This window comes from Pollachius pollachius (genome assembly GCF_949987615.1).
Source record: "Pollachius pollachius genome assembly, chromosome: 8".
Lineage (NCBI taxonomy): Eukaryota > Metazoa > Chordata > Actinopteri > Gadiformes > Gadidae > Pollachius > Pollachius pollachius.
The window spans coordinates 9,731,849-9,750,512 of record NC_136941.1 but is presented as its reverse complement, the minus strand read 5'-3'; the positions used below and the strand labels follow the sequence as shown (position 1 = coordinate 9,750,512).

Below are 18,664 nucleotides of genomic sequence, written 5' to 3'. Positions count from 1 at the left end.
ACACACACACACACACACACACACACACACACACACACACACACACACACACACACACACACACACACACACACACCTCTGTTAACCTTGTCGGGTAACTATGGTGAAATTACACAACCCTCTTGACTGGTAGGCAGGTGGCGGCTGACAGCATCTGGTTTGGACACATTATTTGGATAATGTTGTTTGTTCTGTTTGGTTCCTAATCTGCCTCGTTCTTGGCTCAATAGTTTCTAAAAATACGATCCTGCAGGTGACGCCCTCTTCGCCTGTCCACTGTGTTTTTGTATTTCTGTGTGTTTTCAGTTATTGTTTGTTAACAAACAATAAATCAAAGCTTTCTGTGGTTGTTGAGTGACAGTTTTAAATTATAAATGCTCTTCTTTTAATGAAATGTAATAATATTATAGTCAATGACGGACGTTGTGTCTGGCTTTAGTCATAAGCAATTAAACCATAGCTTCAGATATCCTTTGTGTGTTTGTGTTAAGATTCAATAATATGGCTTTCTGAGTCGACTCTATTATTGTGAAATTAAGATACCATTTGTGAAGATGATCAAGCTTTGTTTAACTGGATCTGATGATTTTTTTTCACTGTGTTGTCATGCCATTAGACTTACACAGCAATACCTGAAATATCAGTACTATTAGATTGAGCATTTATCCAATTATGGATTCATCTTTCACTTTAACAACAAATTTAACTAAGTATCATACATAATTTCGCGATTCATCCCTCATCACCATCCTACGATGAGATGTGAACTGAAAGCCATAGAACGGATTTTAACCAACTCATCATATCCATATAACTGACAACCGTCCAGTTCTCGAATTTCTTAATTAAAGTACCCTCATTGGACCTCAGATGGCTACCTTTCCACTGCTCTGTCCTTCGGACTATTACTAGCAATTCAGTATTGTTCGTCTTATGTTGTGGAAATTCTTAAATTTTGCGACGCCCTTTCCTTCTTTCTTTTTTTTGCACAGCTACTGACTAGACACCTAGTTTATCCCTATTAGAGACAGTCCTGCATCACAGTTCCAACACTTCCTTTACTACTATAGCCAGATGGAGAGATTGGATCATTGTATGTAAACTAGTAAACCTATGTTGGTGTTTGTGTAATCTGAGATTACAGATTAGGGGAGATTTTGAAGGATTAGCGCTGAACCGAAATTCTGAATACTCTGGTATTTGTTTGTGAGTTAGAATTCAAATCTAAATTCAAGATTCAATTATTAATTTTTTTAGATACAAATTTATTAAAAATGATTGAATACATTTTTTTATGCATTTTTCGATCCGCAGGTTGTAGGCTAGTTAACCATTAATCTGAATACCCTAGGGTTTAAACAATTAATAAGTCAGAGTTCGAGAACACTCTACGTCAACCCTTTGGTGGAGGTTACGGTAGCCATCGTCAAAATGGCCTGGCCTAACATGGGATGACCAAATGATCCTCCTTTAATATTCTGATATAAGAACATTATTCCAATACTTTGATAGAACGTTGACTCGTGTCGTCCAGTGTGAGGAACGGCAAGACCGACGGAGATCGACCGACTTTGGACCAACTGGTTGTAATAATAATCGGATTTATCAAAAATTTTTACGTTCTCCCCAGGATTTTGTTTTTCATGGTGGCACTCCCAGTATATGCGAACAGTTGCTCGCATATAAATAGGAGGTTGTGGAAAGCCAAAGGTGTTAAGTGTTTCAGAAGGGTTTGAATAATGGACGTATTTCGTAAATATATTTCAATGTTTAAACTAAGCAAAGCGATCCCAAAGAACGCCACCTACTAATAATGATGGGCTGATAAACATGAACAGAACAGGTTTCACAGGCTCAAATTCAGGCAGGGAAAGATGAGCACTTTGAATAAAATCTTTAAAAATTAAATCAGAATATATAAATATTCGGTGGGGAAACCGAATGTTTATCCGAGCTTGAATTATTTATTCGGACCAGCCCTATGAGGGATCATTCTGACCCGATGTGTTTTCAATAGAAAAGTACTTCTCCTCTGGGCTTTTACAGTTGCTGTCATCAATTCAGTGAAACAGTTCTGTTGATCACGTAAAACTCTTGTTTTTATAGAGAAATTAATGCTATGTGAATTCCTCCCCGGAGCCCAAAGCCCCCATCCCTCTACTGTAATTATTTAGCTGGCATGGTTGGTTGTAAATCCTGCAGAAACAAATAGGTGTGTGTGTGTTAGGGCCAGGAGGGTCATCACCAGCTCTGCATGTAAATGCAATTGGCAAATATGACACTTGTTTGCGAGCTTAACATTGTAGGACAGCACACAGACCAAATTAGATCAGCTGACATGTTGCATTATGAGGACGGGCGCCTTATGTGGACTTAAAAAGACGGCTCTTTATTAAGCATGAAGCCCTATTTTCAAACTGAAGAAACAATAACCTTTTGTATCTTCAGTTTGAATAATAGTGGTGAAGGGTCATACACGCAGTCGTTTGGAATAATTGTGCCCCTAAGCAGTCGTTGCTCTTGCAGGATAATGGGTCATAAACATGGATTATAAACATGCCCATAACACCATTCAGAGGCAACCCTGGTGCCCCGAACCTCCCCTCCAGTGCAGGTCCGTCAGCTTGGGAAGGACCGATGGTTGGATGTTGAGTCTCGTTAAACCCTCCCCTCTCAATAAGCCTAAGTCATTCGACACTTTCGGTCCCTCTGAATATACTGACTGCTCATTTTTGCAAAATCTCCCAGTGTCCAATCACAATCATCTCCCAGCTGAAATAATTGAATTGCCTCTGTTTATCACTTTGTTTCTGACGGAGTTGCCCTCTGTTAAAGGTTGTTTTCCCCAAATGAAGTGCATATAGCCATGGCTAATCATTTTCATTCAAGACGAATGAAGTCACAAAATGAAACGTCAATAATGTCTGAGAAGTCGTGTGTGTGTGTGTGTGTGTGTGTGTGTGTGTGCGGGTATAAAACAACTTAGGCCAGTCTGTCAGCAATGAGTGAGGACCATGCATCTTCCTTTTACCAAGAGGTCAGGGGTCAACAACAGCCGCTTAAGGGAGGAATCACCGGGTCACTGCCGTGTCGCTTTTTAATGAGCTCCAGGACAGCTGTCTCAGTCCACCCATCTGCATCCATAGAGGTGTACTGTACGACAGGAGTCTCCCTTTGTGTTGGCGCGTGTGTGCGTCCATGAATCCTGTAGACACATCAAATCTCAGCTGATGTTGTCCTCTTCTAATGTTGACAAGAAAACACACACATGCAAATTTGACACACTGACATACATCTCACTGTCATTGGGCTGTCCCTGGCCCTTTCAGGCCAATCAGCGATTCTTTTTCACGGTGTAGTAGAACCACCTAACCCGCACCAGCTGTGAACACAGACTCACGCACACATGCTCCCGATCTCAAACACACACACACAAACAGTTCCTGCAGAGGGTCTCTTGGCCAATGGGGCGCTGTGTCTGGCCAGTTGGCCCAGTCCGTTAACAGGCCGTTTTCCAATCAGCACATTCCTTCTTTTCTACACAGACACAGGGAGAAGGTTTTGGCTTCACTCACCGCAGGGTGGAGTAAGGCTCATATCCTGTCCCCCTGACCTCCCGCTTTACTTACACACACTCTATTTATTCAAATCGACAGGCACACACACACACACACACACACACGCACACGCACACGCTATTTGCCTGGGCTTGTGCATTGCACTCCCTCAAAACAACACAAGCCCAAGCCCTCTCAAAGCCCACATCTTGCTCTGTTGTTTTCAAGTAGCTGCCACAGCTGGCCCTCTGTCACTGACACTCCCCACTCACCCACGCGGTCTGACCACTGACCACTGCCGGCCTCTGTGCCACTCTGTGTCTGTTGTCACGTCCCGATGCGTACAGAGAACCTCTGTCTGCGTCAATGATATCTCCTACCTCTACCACCACCAACGCTCACCCACCCCCCCCTTCCTTGCCCTTCTCCATCTTTCCATCCCTCATTCCTCTCTCTAACTCTCCTTGCATCATGCCAAGGGGCCATGGTGCTGTGAAGTGCCTGGAAGAACACAGCAGTACAATGACAATGGGGCTACAGTGTTCCGTGTGTGTGTGTGTGTGTGTGTGTGTGTGTGTTCGGCCACTTCTCGTGCTTGCTTATGTGTTCCTCTGGTCTTTGGCAGAGAAACAGACGACCGGACAGATGGATACAAACGGACAATCAAAAACAGACACACGGGTCATCATAAACAGACAGACAGACAGGCTGTCATAGTCAGATGGTGTGAACGACAGACAGGCTATTGTAAGCTGAACCACAGACGGACAGACAGACAGATAGGCTGTCTTGGACACGCTGACTCTAGCAGGGGTTATTTTCTGGCACTCCAGGATAGCCAGGTTCTCAGGCCTGTGTGTAGCCGGGCATGAACTCTGCTGAATGCTGCCTGTCCTCCCCACTAGATAATAACAAAGCAGTTTCCCCATCGCTCACAGTCTATCTCTCTCACAGTCCATCTCTCCAGCTCTCCCTAACAAACACTATCGGCCCCCTGCTTAGTCTCACTCTCTTACTTTGAATTTCTTCTGTTCTATTCTCCTACTCTGTTTTTGTCTTGTTCTACCCCATTAGGCTGGCTCATTATTTCATTATCCTCACTGGAACATTGTTTCTTTTTCAATCAGTTGCACGACTTCACTGTCTTCAGTCCAAGCGTGTGTCTGACTGTGTGTGTCTGTGTGGTTAGATTAAGATTGGCATATTGTTGAGACTTGTGCCCAAGGCCTCGTTCCAATAGCCTGTAGAATGCACCTGAATCGAGGAAACCTGCCATTGATTCCCAACCCTGTCTCTGTTACACAATCACACCTATTTGACAATCCCATCTCCTTCTGATATTTGTTCTATCGTTGTTTTCACACGTGCATCTCAAGACACCACGTCTCTTTATCTGTCTATCTCGCTTTCTCGTTCTCTTGTTTCCTTCTCCTCGCTCGCTTGCTTGCTTGCACGCTGACTTGCTGTCTGTCTTTACTTGTATCTAGGGGCCAGTGGCAGGGAGAAAGCAGTGCGGGGGGGGGGGGGGGGGGGTAGCTCAGCAGTAGGTGCAGGGATATCCCTGGGGCATACAGGAAGACGTTTTAAAGATGGATGCACAAAAATGGGGCAGGCAGGGACAACTGGAGAGGGAAAAACATGGGTTGTCTGTGTGTCTACTGTCGGCAGATCCGTGTTATTTATTTGGGTAAATTCACTTTGCTATGCTGTGTGTACCCATTTCCACACCAACACCATTCCCTGCTTGTGTATTTGCATTTCAGCAGACTTTCCTCGTTTGCCCCTCTCTGGCCAGTCCAAGGACAAACCCCCCCCCCGCTAGGTCCCTCCCCCCAACAACCCTATCACCCCTGCCAGCGTCACCCCTTCCTAGGCAGGCAGGGTTCCCATGTCAACCGGCGTGTCATGGCTTCCTCCAGGGTTCTGGTGACTGCCCCACAGCTGTTCTCAGGCGACCTGCTATCTCCTCGCTATTGTTTTCCACCAGCTTCAGTGTCAGTGCCAGTACAGTAATCGTGTTTTCGGGGTGTGTGTGTGTGTCTGTCTGTTTGTCTGTGTGCCTGTGTCTGTGTCCTTGCTTCTTGTCATGTTGTCCGCCACAGCTTATGCTCAGTAAGACAATGGTCTAATCAACTGCTTGTGTGGGGGGGGGATTAAACCACCGATCGCAATTAACCAGACTCTGGCCAAAGAGGATTATTATGACTCAACCCCCTGGAAATGTGCTCGCCAAAGGAGTGTGTGTGTGTCATTTTGGTTCTGTGCAACAACTGTCTGCCTGGGTTAATTTATATGAGTATGTGTGTTTGCTCATGTACCCACACACACACTGTTTGTGAGTTTGTTGCTCGGACTGACCAAATATTGCGGTTTTGTCTTCTTTTTTAGGTGACATCACCCAGAAGGGATATGAGAAGAAGAGATCCAGGCTACTGACTCCCTACATCCCTCACATTACAAGTAAGACTCACTCCCTGCCCAGAGTCATCTTCCCCTCCCTACACTGTCCAGCCGTATTCTTTGTGTTACGTTTTGTTGAGATAAATCTGGTGGTGTACATAGATATTGGTATCATTGTATTGTTCCAAGGGAGTCTAAAAAACATGATTGTTCATTACTGAAACATTAGATATTTTACGAAGGTTGGGTTGTATCAGAAACATTTTGTAACTAATCGGTAGGGCTGTTACTTTTCCCAATGGCTTTGGTCTGCCATCTTGTGGCAGAGATGTGCATTAGATTTATGTTTCTACATATTGCCTCAAGGATAAATCATGGCTCATTATCTGTGACTGTTTTTCCACCCTAGTGCTAGCGCTGCCTTTTAATAATGAATCTGTATTAATGCATATATATAATATTTATAAATATATCAATCAAGTGATCACTCTTTGGACTATCAGGGCTTTTATTTCTTTAATGAACATGGTTGATGGATTTCGTCTATGGCTTGTTCTTCTGGCCGGAGCTGGTATTTGGGAGGCTTTAAACTGAATGATCGCCTCCTATCCTTGGGTCAGTCTCCAGAGCCTCCACGACCTTCATCTCTGCAGGATTCTGCTAGACCTCCTTTCACTTCTGATAGTTGGCAAAAAGCATGCCTCCTAGAATCTAGGGCACATTGTAAAGACTTTGTGTTACAGCTCTTTAAAGACTGTGTGTTACATTTGTCATTAAACTTCGTTTTTCTCTTATTTTCCCTTACTATTTAGTCGACACAAAATGAATGCATCAACTTTATAAGCATTTTGGGAATCAGTCTGTGAACATGTCATGAATAATCTGATTGGAAGCTGCAATGGGTACAAAATTTTTCTTTTGATTATTTTAATTGGGCACCAAATATATATTGACATCGAATCATTGACTCTGTCTACTGTGATTTGAGTTTGACAAATGTAGCAGGACTGCAGATATATTGCATTCTCACATTTCACAGCGAGGTTACGCATTATTTTTCCTAGCTATGTTTATCTTACCAAGAAGTATCTTTCCAACCAGCAACTGCTGCTAGCTAGCAAACTATATGTTCAATAAGCTATGCTAGCCTTGAATCACATGCACAAAGTTGATTGACAGCCGGGGGTTGTGCTCTTTCTCTGAACTTCTCTGATTGTTTGGAGTGGGCCTTGCCGTGAGCCTTGAGAATGGAATATCTTTGGCCGGCAGCTAGGCTGGTCAATGAAACTCAATTTCAATACAGTTTGTCAGTGTATCTAAGAAATGTTTTGGTGCAAAATTCAAATTCTGTCAAATTATTCAGCTTTAATGAGATTTGTTTGGAGTAGGATTCAAACTAGAAGATGTACAATACCAGTCATGAATCAACACACATAACAAATTGGCGCTCAAAGTAAAACAAACTTGAATGTACTTGAACCTATTCCATTACAATAGCATTGGCAATGTAACCCTGCTGTGAGCAGCATATTCAGTTTCTCTCTGTTGCTCCCAAGGTGTGGAGCTGTCTCTGCCTGATGTGCAGCTCACCCCGGGGCACAGTGCAGAGCCGAGCCCCAGTCCGGAGGCCCCGGGGCCCTCTACCTCCTCGGCTCCCAGGAGCCACCGTGGTCACCGCAGTGGAGGGACCAGGGACGACCGCTACAGATCAGGTAATGCAACACATACCTACCGATACACCCTCAGAACCACAATGCACTCGCCCAGTCCTATGAACGGACACACCCAGGAACGCACACCTAGACACACACACACATAAACATTCGCTTTTTCTTCTTCCTCTTCCAGACATCCACACAGAATTGGTGCAGGCAGCGCTGGCCAAGCACAAAGAAGAGAAAATGGGGCTGCCTATGCCTACCAAGAGACGCTCTGCCTTTGTCCAGTCTCCTGTGGAAAACTGCACACCTCCAGGTACACCTCATTGGGTTTTTAAATGTATGAATGTGTCACCGATCCTGATGTCAGAGAACAATGGGGATATTTGCATCCATTTTCCAGTTGAGGCAGTTGTTTAAAAAAGCAAACAATCATATTTTCTATTATCTTGGATTAAAAGAGGAGCTTTCTCCGTCTTTTGAGAAGTGGTTCATTTCACACACCTGTGATTGACATGCAAGACGGGTTTCCCGAACCAATCACGTAAGCCATTCCCTGATTGGTCAGAAATCAGCCGGGAGTGGTCTACAATCAGGATTCGGAGCTTACGAAACGCTGAGACCCGACGGCCGGCTATGCCGTTTTCTAACAAAGCACACTCAAAAACTGCTCCTAAATCTTACCGACGGCACCTTTTCAAATGGGTGCAGGGCTTTCCAGAAGTATCCGGTGCTTTCCCACAGAGCTCCACCCTGACAGCACCACCCTCTCTGCTCTCCTCCCCACCAGACACGTCCTCGGCGTCGGAGGACGAGGGCTCGCTGCGGCGGCAGGCGGCTCTGAGCGTGGCGCTGGCCCAGAGCCTGCAGAGCCCCGACTACTGGATCAACCGCTCCCTCCAGGGCTCGTCCACCTCCTCCTCCGCCTCCTCCACCCTATCCCACGGCGAGCCCAAGGTCCAGCCCCAGCCCCAACCCTCCACCGCCATCGTCGACGTCCTGGCCCACCTGCGGATAGGTACCACCCCCCCCCGAGACATGCTGCTCGTTGGATGTGCTTCATAGGCTCGTATCTTATGCACAATGGGCTACTTTACTGTGCTAACAATTTAAACAATAGTTCTTGATGCTTCAAATGCTAAATATGCTGCTTTTTGTTGCTCTACTCTCTCTGCTAATCTTTTTTAATTCCTATTGCTGTACTTACTTTCTGCTGTGACGCTTTAATTTCCTGTCTGGGATTGATAAAGCATATCTCATCTTTAATCCTATCGTTAAATACACTTCCTTAGTAACAACATCATTGGTCTTCTGGAGAGCCCAGTCAATGTTGAACATGGTTCCCTGTTCACTCTCCCCCAGAGAACAGTGTTCCTCCAGATGTTACGTCTTCCAGCTCCAGGCTGGACCTGCCCCCTGCTGTCAAGGGCATGAGCCGGGGACAGAGTCGCTGCAGCATGCTGGATAACACAGCTGATGGTACACACGCTCACCTACACCCACACACTGGTGTACACATACTTACACCTGCCATACACATGCAGAATACTAATGATAATAAGTTACATTTATATAGCGCCTTCCTCAAACCAAAGGTGGCATACACTGTTCTATCATCTATCTAAAGTTCCACATTTTACTTACTTACTGGGTTTTATTTGTGGACTAAAAGCCCTGGTCATCTTCTTTTGTTAGGATGCCAAACTTCGAAAAAACATCAACATCATCCATTTCAGCTCCTTAAGTAATCAGTCTGCACAAAACTGTCATTCATAAATGGATTTTGTTGTGGTCCATTAGAGTTCAAGTACGGTCCAAAATCTTTAAGTTAAAAGCATTAATGGATGGGGGTAATGCAGTTCCGTCTGACAGTCGATCCGTCCTGCTCTGAATAAACCACCACCGCTAAACATGATGACTTTACACTGTGGGTTTAAGAAACACTGATGTTGAAGTAAAATGATTGGTTGGTATCAAGCCAACGATGCAGAGCATCAGCTTGATCCATTTCCTTTACTTAACTTTTTGTACAATTAGTTTGGGTTCCTTCGAATACAATAATTAGTACATAATGTCAATATGTTCTCATGTGCGTATCTATTCATCCTGTTTTGTTTGTGCGTTTTGGAGCGTTTTTGACGGCATTGTGGTGTAATGCTGTAAAGAGGTGTGTTGTTCTGCTCATGTCCATTGGATCTCAACACAATCCTCATTCCAGGCTACTGTGTGGTTGATGCTGCTAACGGATGTTTTTGTTCTTTTTTTGGGTACCATTAATCCTACCCCCCTGTTCATTTAATAAAAAAGGAAAGCGAAAAGGTAATATCAACCATTAAACGGGCTTAGGGCAGGGGATGCCGACCGGATCCTGTCAAGCTTCCCTTTCTTTCCAACTGTTCCCATCTGTGTGTGCCCTCGTGCCTTGTGTGTCTGTCCTGTGTCCTAGCTGTAGATGTGTTGCGCTCCCTCTAGCTCTCTAGTCTCCTTCTGTGCCACGCTGCAAACTCTCAACTGTCTTGGCCTCTTCCAAAGTCGTAGCAAACCCTTTCCAATCCTTTCTGCTAGTGGTTGTGTTCCTGAACCTGTGTGTGTGTGTGTGTGTGTGGGTGTGTGTGTGTGTGTGTGTGTGTGTGTGTGTGCGTTCCTGCGTGCGGGTGTAGTGATTTAAATATGGATGTTACCTCTGTTTGTTTAGGCGTGCCAGTCAACAGCAGGGTGTCCACTAAGATCCAGCAGCTGTTGAACACCCTCAAGCGGCCGAAGAGACCCCCACTCAGCGAGTTCTTCCTCGACGACTCGGAGGAGATTGTAGAAGGTATGAAGTGTGTGTTTGTGTGCTTTATCTTTTGTGAAAATATCTACTCATTCTACGTCTTTTTTGCATACAAATGCCTGTATGCATACTTCGTTCCCCTCACTTTGATTTTAGACTGAGCTATACTATCTGTCTAAAAAATATAATATTAGATAGAGTTTAGTTTTAAACTATACTCTACTACAGTTAAAGACCAGGTTGTGTAAAGGGGGTATCTTCTCACATGCTTTCTGTTCCCCCTTCTCTTTATCCTCTCTGCTGTCTGGTCCAGTGCAACAACCAGACCCCAACACCCCCAAGCCGGAGGGCCGTCAGATCATCCCGGTGAAGGGCGAGCCCCTCGGGGTGGTCAGCAACTGGCCCCCAGCCCTCCAGGCTTCCCTGGCACGCTGGGGGGCCACGCAGGCCAAGAGCCCTGCACTCAGCGTCCTGGACATCACCGGCAAGCCCCTCTACACCCTGACTTATGGTGAGCCGCACCGCCAATCTGACCAACTGTTATTTGAGTACTGTTTGTTTAAAATCATTGTAATCTTTTAGTCATTCGTTAGAAAATGGTTTTGGTTGTTTAGTAACAGAATCTGTCTCACTTCCCCTTCCAGCCTACAGCAGCTTTAAGAAAATGTATTTTTTTATTTCCCAATGGCTTCATTTGAGAGCAATTGCTCATGATTACTTTTTTAAAGTTGTTAGTAAAGTCAATTTAAATCAATGTGCTCCTTTTTAAAATCTCACAGCAATGATTAAAGCGGTGACCACTACTCTTGAATTGGTCCCTTAGGTAAACTATGGAGTCGCAGTCTAAAGCTGGCCTACACACTGCTGAACAAGCTGGGCACCAAGGCAGAGCCCGTCCTCAAACCTGGAGACCGGGTAAGAGTCAGGGTCGCCGCTTCTGTCCTTTGCTCTTGAGCAAAACAGCTTACCTGGAACTGTGTGTGTGTGTGAATGGTTTTTGTATGTTTTTTTGGAAACGTGCTTTGATAGCCCTAGTATGAGCTGATTTATCAACGGAATCAGGAAAAATGCTGGTGGACCTTAGCCACAATGAGATTTGATGTGCTTTTCTCCTAGGTGGCGCTGGTGTACCCCAACAGTGACCCAGGGATGCTCTGGGTGGCATTCTACGGCTGCCTGCTGGCCGAGGTCATCCCTGTACCTATTGAGGTTCCACTGTCACGACAGGTAGATGGTTCACATCACAGACGCCACTGAGTGGCATGAAGATTGGAGATGTATACTTTCTAAAGTTTTAAGTCATTGGGCTTTAGGCACAACGTTAATTAACCAGTTAATGTCAATTCACTTTCTCCGCTTGCATGAACCCTTTGTCAGATAGCAGATTAATCTGTATTTCTTTTATCTAACAGTACCTCAAAAGCACTTTTAATCAATCTCTTCTTTTTGTGAATAACTGCTTACATAACCCTCATAACAAAGACATTCTTCATACTGCGGGTATATAGACATACAGTTGGGTTATGGATTGTAACTGTTTATCCATCTGTCTGTCTCTCCCTCTCTGTCGTCGCAGGACTCTGGCAGCCAGCAGATTGGCTTCCTGCTGGGCAGCTGTGGGGTGGGCCTGGCACTGACCAGCGAGGTGTGTCTCAAGGGACTCCCCAAGACCCCCAACGGAGAGATCATGCAGTTTAAAGGTCAGCAAGTTCAGGCAGAGTCATCTCCGCCCTCCCACCCGGCACACACACACACACACACACACACAGACACACACACACACACACAGACACACACACACACACACAGACACACAGACAACGCATACTGAGCGCACCCTCATCATGATTCTGTGGGACTCATTAGAGCGACTTAAAAAGAGAAAATGCTTTGTGTATCTTGGCTGGTTTGCCTGCCTGTGGGTGGGTGAATCAATGAGTCCGCTGTGGAATTGCATTACTGAAGGCTCAGCGGTTAGTTTTTTCAAGGTGATATCACACTGGTATTGCCATGTTAGAAATATTCCTGTTTCATCATTTATCATCTGTGTACTGAAATGATGCGTCAGAGGTATATGCATCTCCCATGTTGTGTATGACACTTGTTTGTCGTTTGTGTTGTTGTGTTCAGGATGGCCCAGGATGAAGTGGGTGGTGACGGACACAAAGTACCTGACCAAGCCCTCTAAGGACTGGCAGCCCCACATCCCCACTGCCAACACAGACACTGCCTACATAGAGGTGAGAGCTCCTTCATGTGTTGTGTTCTGTAGCAGTGTGATACTGTGAAGCCCTTTCAGATTGTAACAGGCCTCTACAAATGCAATTTACCCGGCGGGACTTTCATTAATTATTAATCGACGTCTCAAATGCTTCACAGGCCAGTATTCCCAACATGTCAAGGGCCGCTCTTCTAGGATGGTTAAGGGTAACTCTGACCTTCTCTCCAGTCGAATGTATCTCTGACTCTCTCATCATCCCTCTGTCAGTACAAGGCCACGAAGGAGGGGACTGTGATGGGTGTGGCTGTTTCCAAGATCTCCATGCTGACCCACTGCCAGGCACTCACACAAGCCTGTAACTACTGCGAGGGTAAGGCCTCTCTGAGATCATGAAGACCCAGCAATAGAGAGCTACCCATATACAGCATTTATCGTAGACAGTTTATTTGAACAGATCACACGGGGTACAATGTATATACAAAGGCAACTCGTGATGACACATTACAAGGACTCTGCCCTGAGATGCGTGGGACGGACATGTTCTGCTACAGTTTAAGAGCAGCTATCAATTCTACCTATCCCTACCAATTCCTCCCTCTTACCTATCCCTACCCCTCACTTGGCTCTTAAGGTAGTTCTTTGTGAACCAATGTTAGATCAGCCTCCTCTCGTCTTGGTGAAGATCAGCTAAACTTCACAGTAGCAGCTAAGCAGCAGGGACACATTTAGAATATCATTCAACCTACTTTGGCAAATTAAGTAGAAAGCACTCAAGGCAGGTTCATCAATTAAAATCTATATATTAATATTAAGTGTGTCCTTCCTCAGGGGAAACACTGGTCAACGTCTTGGACTGCAAGAAGGACATGGGCCTGTGGCATGGGGTCTTAACCGTGAGTCTTGATATACCTGTTCAACTGAACTGCACTTCATGTGTTATAGTTTAATGTCTGGGTGGTGTGTTGCAGTGCACCTTTGACCAGCGGTGTCTGTTTGACTTGCAGAGTGTCATGAACAGAATCCACACCATCTCCGTGCCCTACGCCGTCATGAAGGCCTGCCCCATGTCCTGGGTCCAAAGAGTTCACATCCACAAAGGTAGGACTCTATTCCAAGCTCTCTCTCTCTCTCTCTCTCTCTCTCACTCTCACTCTCACTCTCGCTCTCGCTCTCGCTCTCACTCTCACTCTCACTCTCACTCTCACTCTCACTCTCACTCTCACTCTCACTCTCACTCTCACTCTTACTCTTACTCTTACTCTTACTCTTACTCTCGCTCTCGCTCTCTTTCTCTTTCTCTCCTACAAAAGTTTGTACATTTTTAAAAAAAAATTAGTTGAGTGCTTGACATAAAATCTAGTTAAAATATTTATTTGTACAAGAAGTATTGTACAAATACACAATAATACAATACAATTGTATTATTATACAATAACAATAGGTATCCACAGACTCTGTACCACACATTAATGCAGTTTTCCCTTGGTCTCCCTGCAGCACGTGTGGCCTTGGTGAAGTGCAGAGACCTCCACTGGGCCATGATGGCCCACCGGGAGCAGAAGGACACCAACCTCTCCTCCATACGCATGCTCATCGTGGCTGACGGAGCCAACCCCTGTGAGTCCTCTGACGCACACATACACATACGCCCATAGGCTCACACAGACACACACCCATTGAGACAGACACACACTCACACACACACACCCATAGACACACATACGTCCATGGACACAAACACACACACAACCCCTTCGGCACACACATCATTATGCCCTATAAAAGACCTGTGTGCTATTTTTTTCTGCCCTTTGAGGAGTTTAGTTCTGTTTACATTATTTTAATTGGCAGGTAAGCTGATGCAAATGACAGCATATGCTAATGCCATGGGAATGATGTTCCAAGGTTGATACATCCAAGGATGTTAAAAAGGTTCCAAGTTTGACCGCATTCAAATAGATCTAATTTAATGTGGATCGGTGCAACTGGATAACATTCACTGCGGTAATAGGATTGAGAAATGTAACCATAAAAAATAATGATGCAGCCACTGATCCATTATGAGAGTACAACTTATATGTTTGGTGCAATGAGATGTTCCGGATGACTCATGCCTCACTATGCTGTTTTAAAGAGTTCCCTCGTGTGTTGCTGTATGACCAGGGTCTGTGTCGTCGTGCGACGCCTTCCTGAACGTGTTCCAGGCTCACGGTCTGAAGCCAGAGGTCATCTGTCCATGTGCCTCCTCCCCTGAGGCCCTGACCGTGGCCATACGCCGGTAGGTCTTCTGTGCACCGCTAATGGGAGCTTCTCATCCAATACTGTGCAGTACTAATCGCCCATCATGTAAAGCATGCTTGGGTTCATACCCAGGCAGTCCTCGATTGCTTCAGTGTTTCTCCTCTCTTGTAACCATTTACTACTTCAGTCATTTAGGACAGATTTTATCCTTGACGTGGTAATGGCTGCATGTCATTAAGGAGCTAGATTGAGATACATGTGATTAAAGGGTTAGACATATCTCTCAAGGATGCCTAGAGAGATATGCATCGGGCGTTGAGGATCGAAGCTGGTACCTTTTTGGTTGGTCCAGCTCCCAGCCTAGCCACTGCATGTTTATTAATCAACCGATCCTCAACCAAATCGGTTGAGAACCGATTCCCATCTTGGATAAAGTGGGGCACTGTCCTGTCCTGTGTGCCCTTTATTCACGCCTCTTCTCCGCGCTTTCCAGACCCGGGGCCCGTGGAGCCCCCCTACCAGCCAGGGCCATCCTCTCCATGGCTGGGCTGAGCCACGGCGTCATCAGGGTCAACACGGAAGACAAGAACTCTGCCCTCACCGTGCAGGATGTGGGCCACGTCATGCCTGGTGGTAAGCCCCACACAGATGCACCCCCGCTTGTTTCCTCCCATCAATTTGATAAAGCGGGGCTTTCTTCCTGTCTTCCTGTTTGTTTTACCTTTCTATGTATGAGGAGTCGGCATCTTCCCCGTAACTTACTCTAATTTAATTCTGTGTGTGTGTGTTTGTGTGTGTGTGTGTGTGTGCGTGTGCGTGTGTGTGTGTGCGCGTGTGCGTACGTGCGTGTTTCAGCTCTCATGTGTATCGTGAAACCGGACGGGCCTCCCCAGCTGTGTAAGACAGACGAGATCGGGGAGATCGTGCTCAACTCCCGGGCTGGGGGAACAATGTACTACGGCCTGCCGGGAGTCACCAAGAACACCTTTGAGGTCAGTACACGCCAGCAAAGGCTCTGTCGTTAAGGTGCACACAACAATCCAACCGAAAACACCCGATAAAGCATTCATTATTTAAAGTCTTTTGCTGCTAGCAAAAGAGTCTCAGTACATAGAGCAGCTAACCTCAGGTAATATTTCTACTGTAAGAAAAAATAGAATCCGGGCATCAGAACCAGAAACATAAAGTGGATCAAAATATTGTAATCGTCTTCCAGATATAGCCAGCTATCATTTACTGGTCTAAGTCCAATATCCACCTGGATCTGTGCAAACACACTTCATAAAGGCTGAGTTTGTCTCAGTTATGTAACTGTTTTTCTCCATGCTTTGTATGTTCACGACACATCAAATATTATTATATTATACCTTCATTATCATGTAACACCGACACTAACACAGGGGACAGAATGCGTTCAAGCTATGTCCAACCATGGCAAACAAAATATATCAATCATCTAGTAAACTGTGTGTTGCTGTGTTTCTGTGTTTCTGTCGTTAAGGTGATCCCTGTGAACCAGGCTGGTGCGCCTATTGGAGAAATTGCCTTCACTCGTACAGGCCTGCTTGGCTTCGTAGGACCGGTGAGGACATGCTCACTCACTCGCACAGTCAGTCGCACACTAACTGACTCGCACACTCCCTTGATTACTCACTCGATCACTCACTCACCCAACCCTCTGTGTGTTCCCCTCATCCCCCACAGGGCAGCCTGGTGTTTGTGGTTGGGAAGATCGAGGGCCTGCTGTCTGTGAGCGGGCGTCGGCACAACGCTGATGACCTGGTTGCCACGGCGCTGGCGGTGGAGCCGGTCAAAACCGTTTACAGAGGAAGGTGGGTCGCTAGGGCAGGACCGCGTTGCGTCATATGACACGAGATGGATGTAAACGTGCCCAGCAAACGTGATTTGCGTTGCCTAGATACGCCAGAAGATTGAAATTCCTTTCAGATTGAACATAATTGTACGTTGTGATTTTTTTTGTCCAGGTTAAAAAAAAATTATAAACTATAATTGTCTTGCGAAGTTGAAAGATATTGGATATTCAACAGATATTCAAGCTCTGAATTTCGCACTCACTTTCTAACCTCAGAGAGAGAGTGTTTACTTAGCTCTGGAAACTATGACAACTTTTATGGTGAAATCATATAAAAACTCATAAGCTTCTCCCATGCCTTCAGCTCTAACCGTAAATGTTCTGGCCGTTTACCAGGTTGTGGTCATGTTTAAACAGAGATTTGTGATCACAGAAAAGTTAATCCAGCAATTTTTCCGGGATTAGACTTGGCTAATTCCCAGCATTAGGCCCATTGGGAGTGTAGATGGAGGTCATGAAATGCAAGGCCAGAGTTTTACACTTACAGTTTAAACCGAGGATGTGTTTCTGTCTTGGCAGTGTGTGCTCGGTTGTGTGTGTGTGTCTATATCCCTGTCTCGCAACGTGTTGACACCTGTATGTCGTGCAGGATTGCGGTGTTCTCTGTGACGGCGTTCTACGATGAGAGGATTGTGGTCGTGGCGGAGCAGAGACCCGACGCCAGCGAGGAGGACAGCTTCCAGTGGATGAGCCGAGTGCTGCAGGTCTGGCCCCTCATTCACTACTGAATGCTGTATCCACTTATCACTGGTTGTCCCTTTTTATTCAAAATCACTTTTGTCATTCACATGGTACACAGACTCTGACTGTGTAGCATGTGGTTGTGTGTCAATTGTGGTTCTCCAAGGGAGATTTAAAGTAGGATACCTCCGAAGGTGTTAAGCATTGGGTTACATTAACTGGTACCGAATTAATTAATTAGATGGTTTCAACTACCGGATCATGAATTCATATCTATTTGACTAATTTATTCTAATGTGCAATGTAAAAACAGCCGTGAGGTTGCTGTGTGGTGTCGCAATGCCTCGGGTACGAGGTATTTATTTAGGTCATTCTTAACCACTTAATCGTCAAATCCCGCCAGCGGGCAAGTTTTAGTTACACCACCCCTTCCCCCCAACATGCTGGGTCAATTTTCATCATAAGGTTGAGTGATGTAGTCCTGTCATACACCGTTTGAAAGCTTAGAATCTCAGGAATGTCAACCAATGTCAACCATTCTGTGGAATAAATATGTTTAGCGAATATAGATCAAATATATCCTAGTGTCTTAGGTCAAAATAGCCCCCCTCACCCTCCCCCTCCCTTGGTGTATTCTTACTTTATCGTCGTTGTGGATATCCTTAGCAATGAGTTGATACTTCATGTTGGGTCTTGAAATGTTCATAAGAGTGCACAGAAATCGAATATCAATATTATTTGAGTCTCATTACATTGAGTATATGCACAAGCCATCTTATACAAAGCAGCCGAAAAATAGAAAACCGAAACGCTGCAATGTTTTTTTGTAGAAAACTGCGATTTAGGGTTCTAATTCCTCTATTGTCGTCTGATTCATTGTATCCACTGTGTTTGCCAGGGTCTCACGATGACATAGAGCCCTCACACATGTCTAAGACCAATACTTCCTTGTAAACAAGCTTTACAGGCAAATGAGGCGATCACTATCAAAACGGGGCATGTATACTTTGATTGACAGCTACACCAGCAGACAGCAAGTGTCGGTGACGGGCCTTAGATATCCTAATAGCCAATGAAGAGACCTTTCTGATGATATCCAGCATGTCAAACACCTTCTCACGTGTGGGTGAGAAAACAAATGCGCAAGGGGTGTGTGTAAAGCAGCAGGCTCGTCGCCAGAGAGCGAGTGTGGAGCAGGTGGTTGATTTGCACGCTCCTGTGTGTGGTTTTATTTTTATTTATTTTTGTGGTAGAGTGTGG

General features: G+C 45.3%; 1 protein-coding gene across 5 annotated transcripts in view; it reads left to right on the top strand.

The window, feature by feature from the left end:
• Positions 1 to 18,664, top strand: part of dip2ba (disco-interacting protein 2 homolog Ba) — a 40,247-nt gene that overhangs the window by 11,806 nt on the left and 9,777 nt on the right. For 2 of the 5 annotated variants that reach the window (XM_079741979.1, XM_079741977.1), the window contains exons 2-23: positions 5,946 to 6,017; positions 7,514 to 7,669; positions 7,806 to 7,931; positions 8,406 to 8,633; positions 8,978 to 9,094; positions 9,923 to 9,934; positions 10,311 to 10,430; positions 10,702 to 10,899; positions 11,212 to 11,303; positions 11,505 to 11,615; positions 11,965 to 12,088; positions 12,519 to 12,628; positions 12,877 to 12,979; positions 13,438 to 13,502; positions 13,614 to 13,707; positions 14,107 to 14,226; positions 14,773 to 14,887; positions 15,344 to 15,483; positions 15,706 to 15,842; positions 16,352 to 16,432; positions 16,555 to 16,682; positions 17,313 to 17,427. In XM_079741979.1, the coding sequence (XP_079598105.1) occupies positions 5,946 to 6,017; positions 7,514 to 7,669; positions 7,806 to 7,931; positions 8,406 to 8,633; positions 8,978 to 9,094; positions 9,923 to 9,934; positions 10,311 to 10,430; positions 10,702 to 10,899; positions 11,212 to 11,303; positions 11,505 to 11,615; positions 11,965 to 12,088; positions 12,519 to 12,628; positions 12,877 to 12,979; positions 13,438 to 13,502; positions 13,614 to 13,707; positions 14,107 to 14,226; positions 14,773 to 14,887; positions 15,344 to 15,483; positions 15,706 to 15,842; positions 16,352 to 16,432; positions 16,555 to 16,682; positions 17,313 to 17,427 (2,564 nt within the window). The remainder of the gene's footprint in view (positions 1 to 5,945; positions 6,018 to 7,513; positions 7,670 to 7,805; positions 7,932 to 8,405; positions 8,634 to 8,977; positions 9,095 to 9,922; positions 9,935 to 10,310; positions 10,431 to 10,701; positions 10,900 to 11,211; positions 11,304 to 11,504; positions 11,616 to 11,964; positions 12,089 to 12,518; positions 12,629 to 12,876; positions 12,980 to 13,437; positions 13,503 to 13,613; positions 13,708 to 14,106; positions 14,227 to 14,772; positions 14,888 to 15,343; positions 15,484 to 15,705; positions 15,843 to 16,351; positions 16,433 to 16,554; positions 16,683 to 17,312; positions 17,428 to 18,664) is intronic. The other 3 variants (XM_079741980.1, XM_079741978.1, XM_079741981.1) reach the window with 2 other exon arrangements.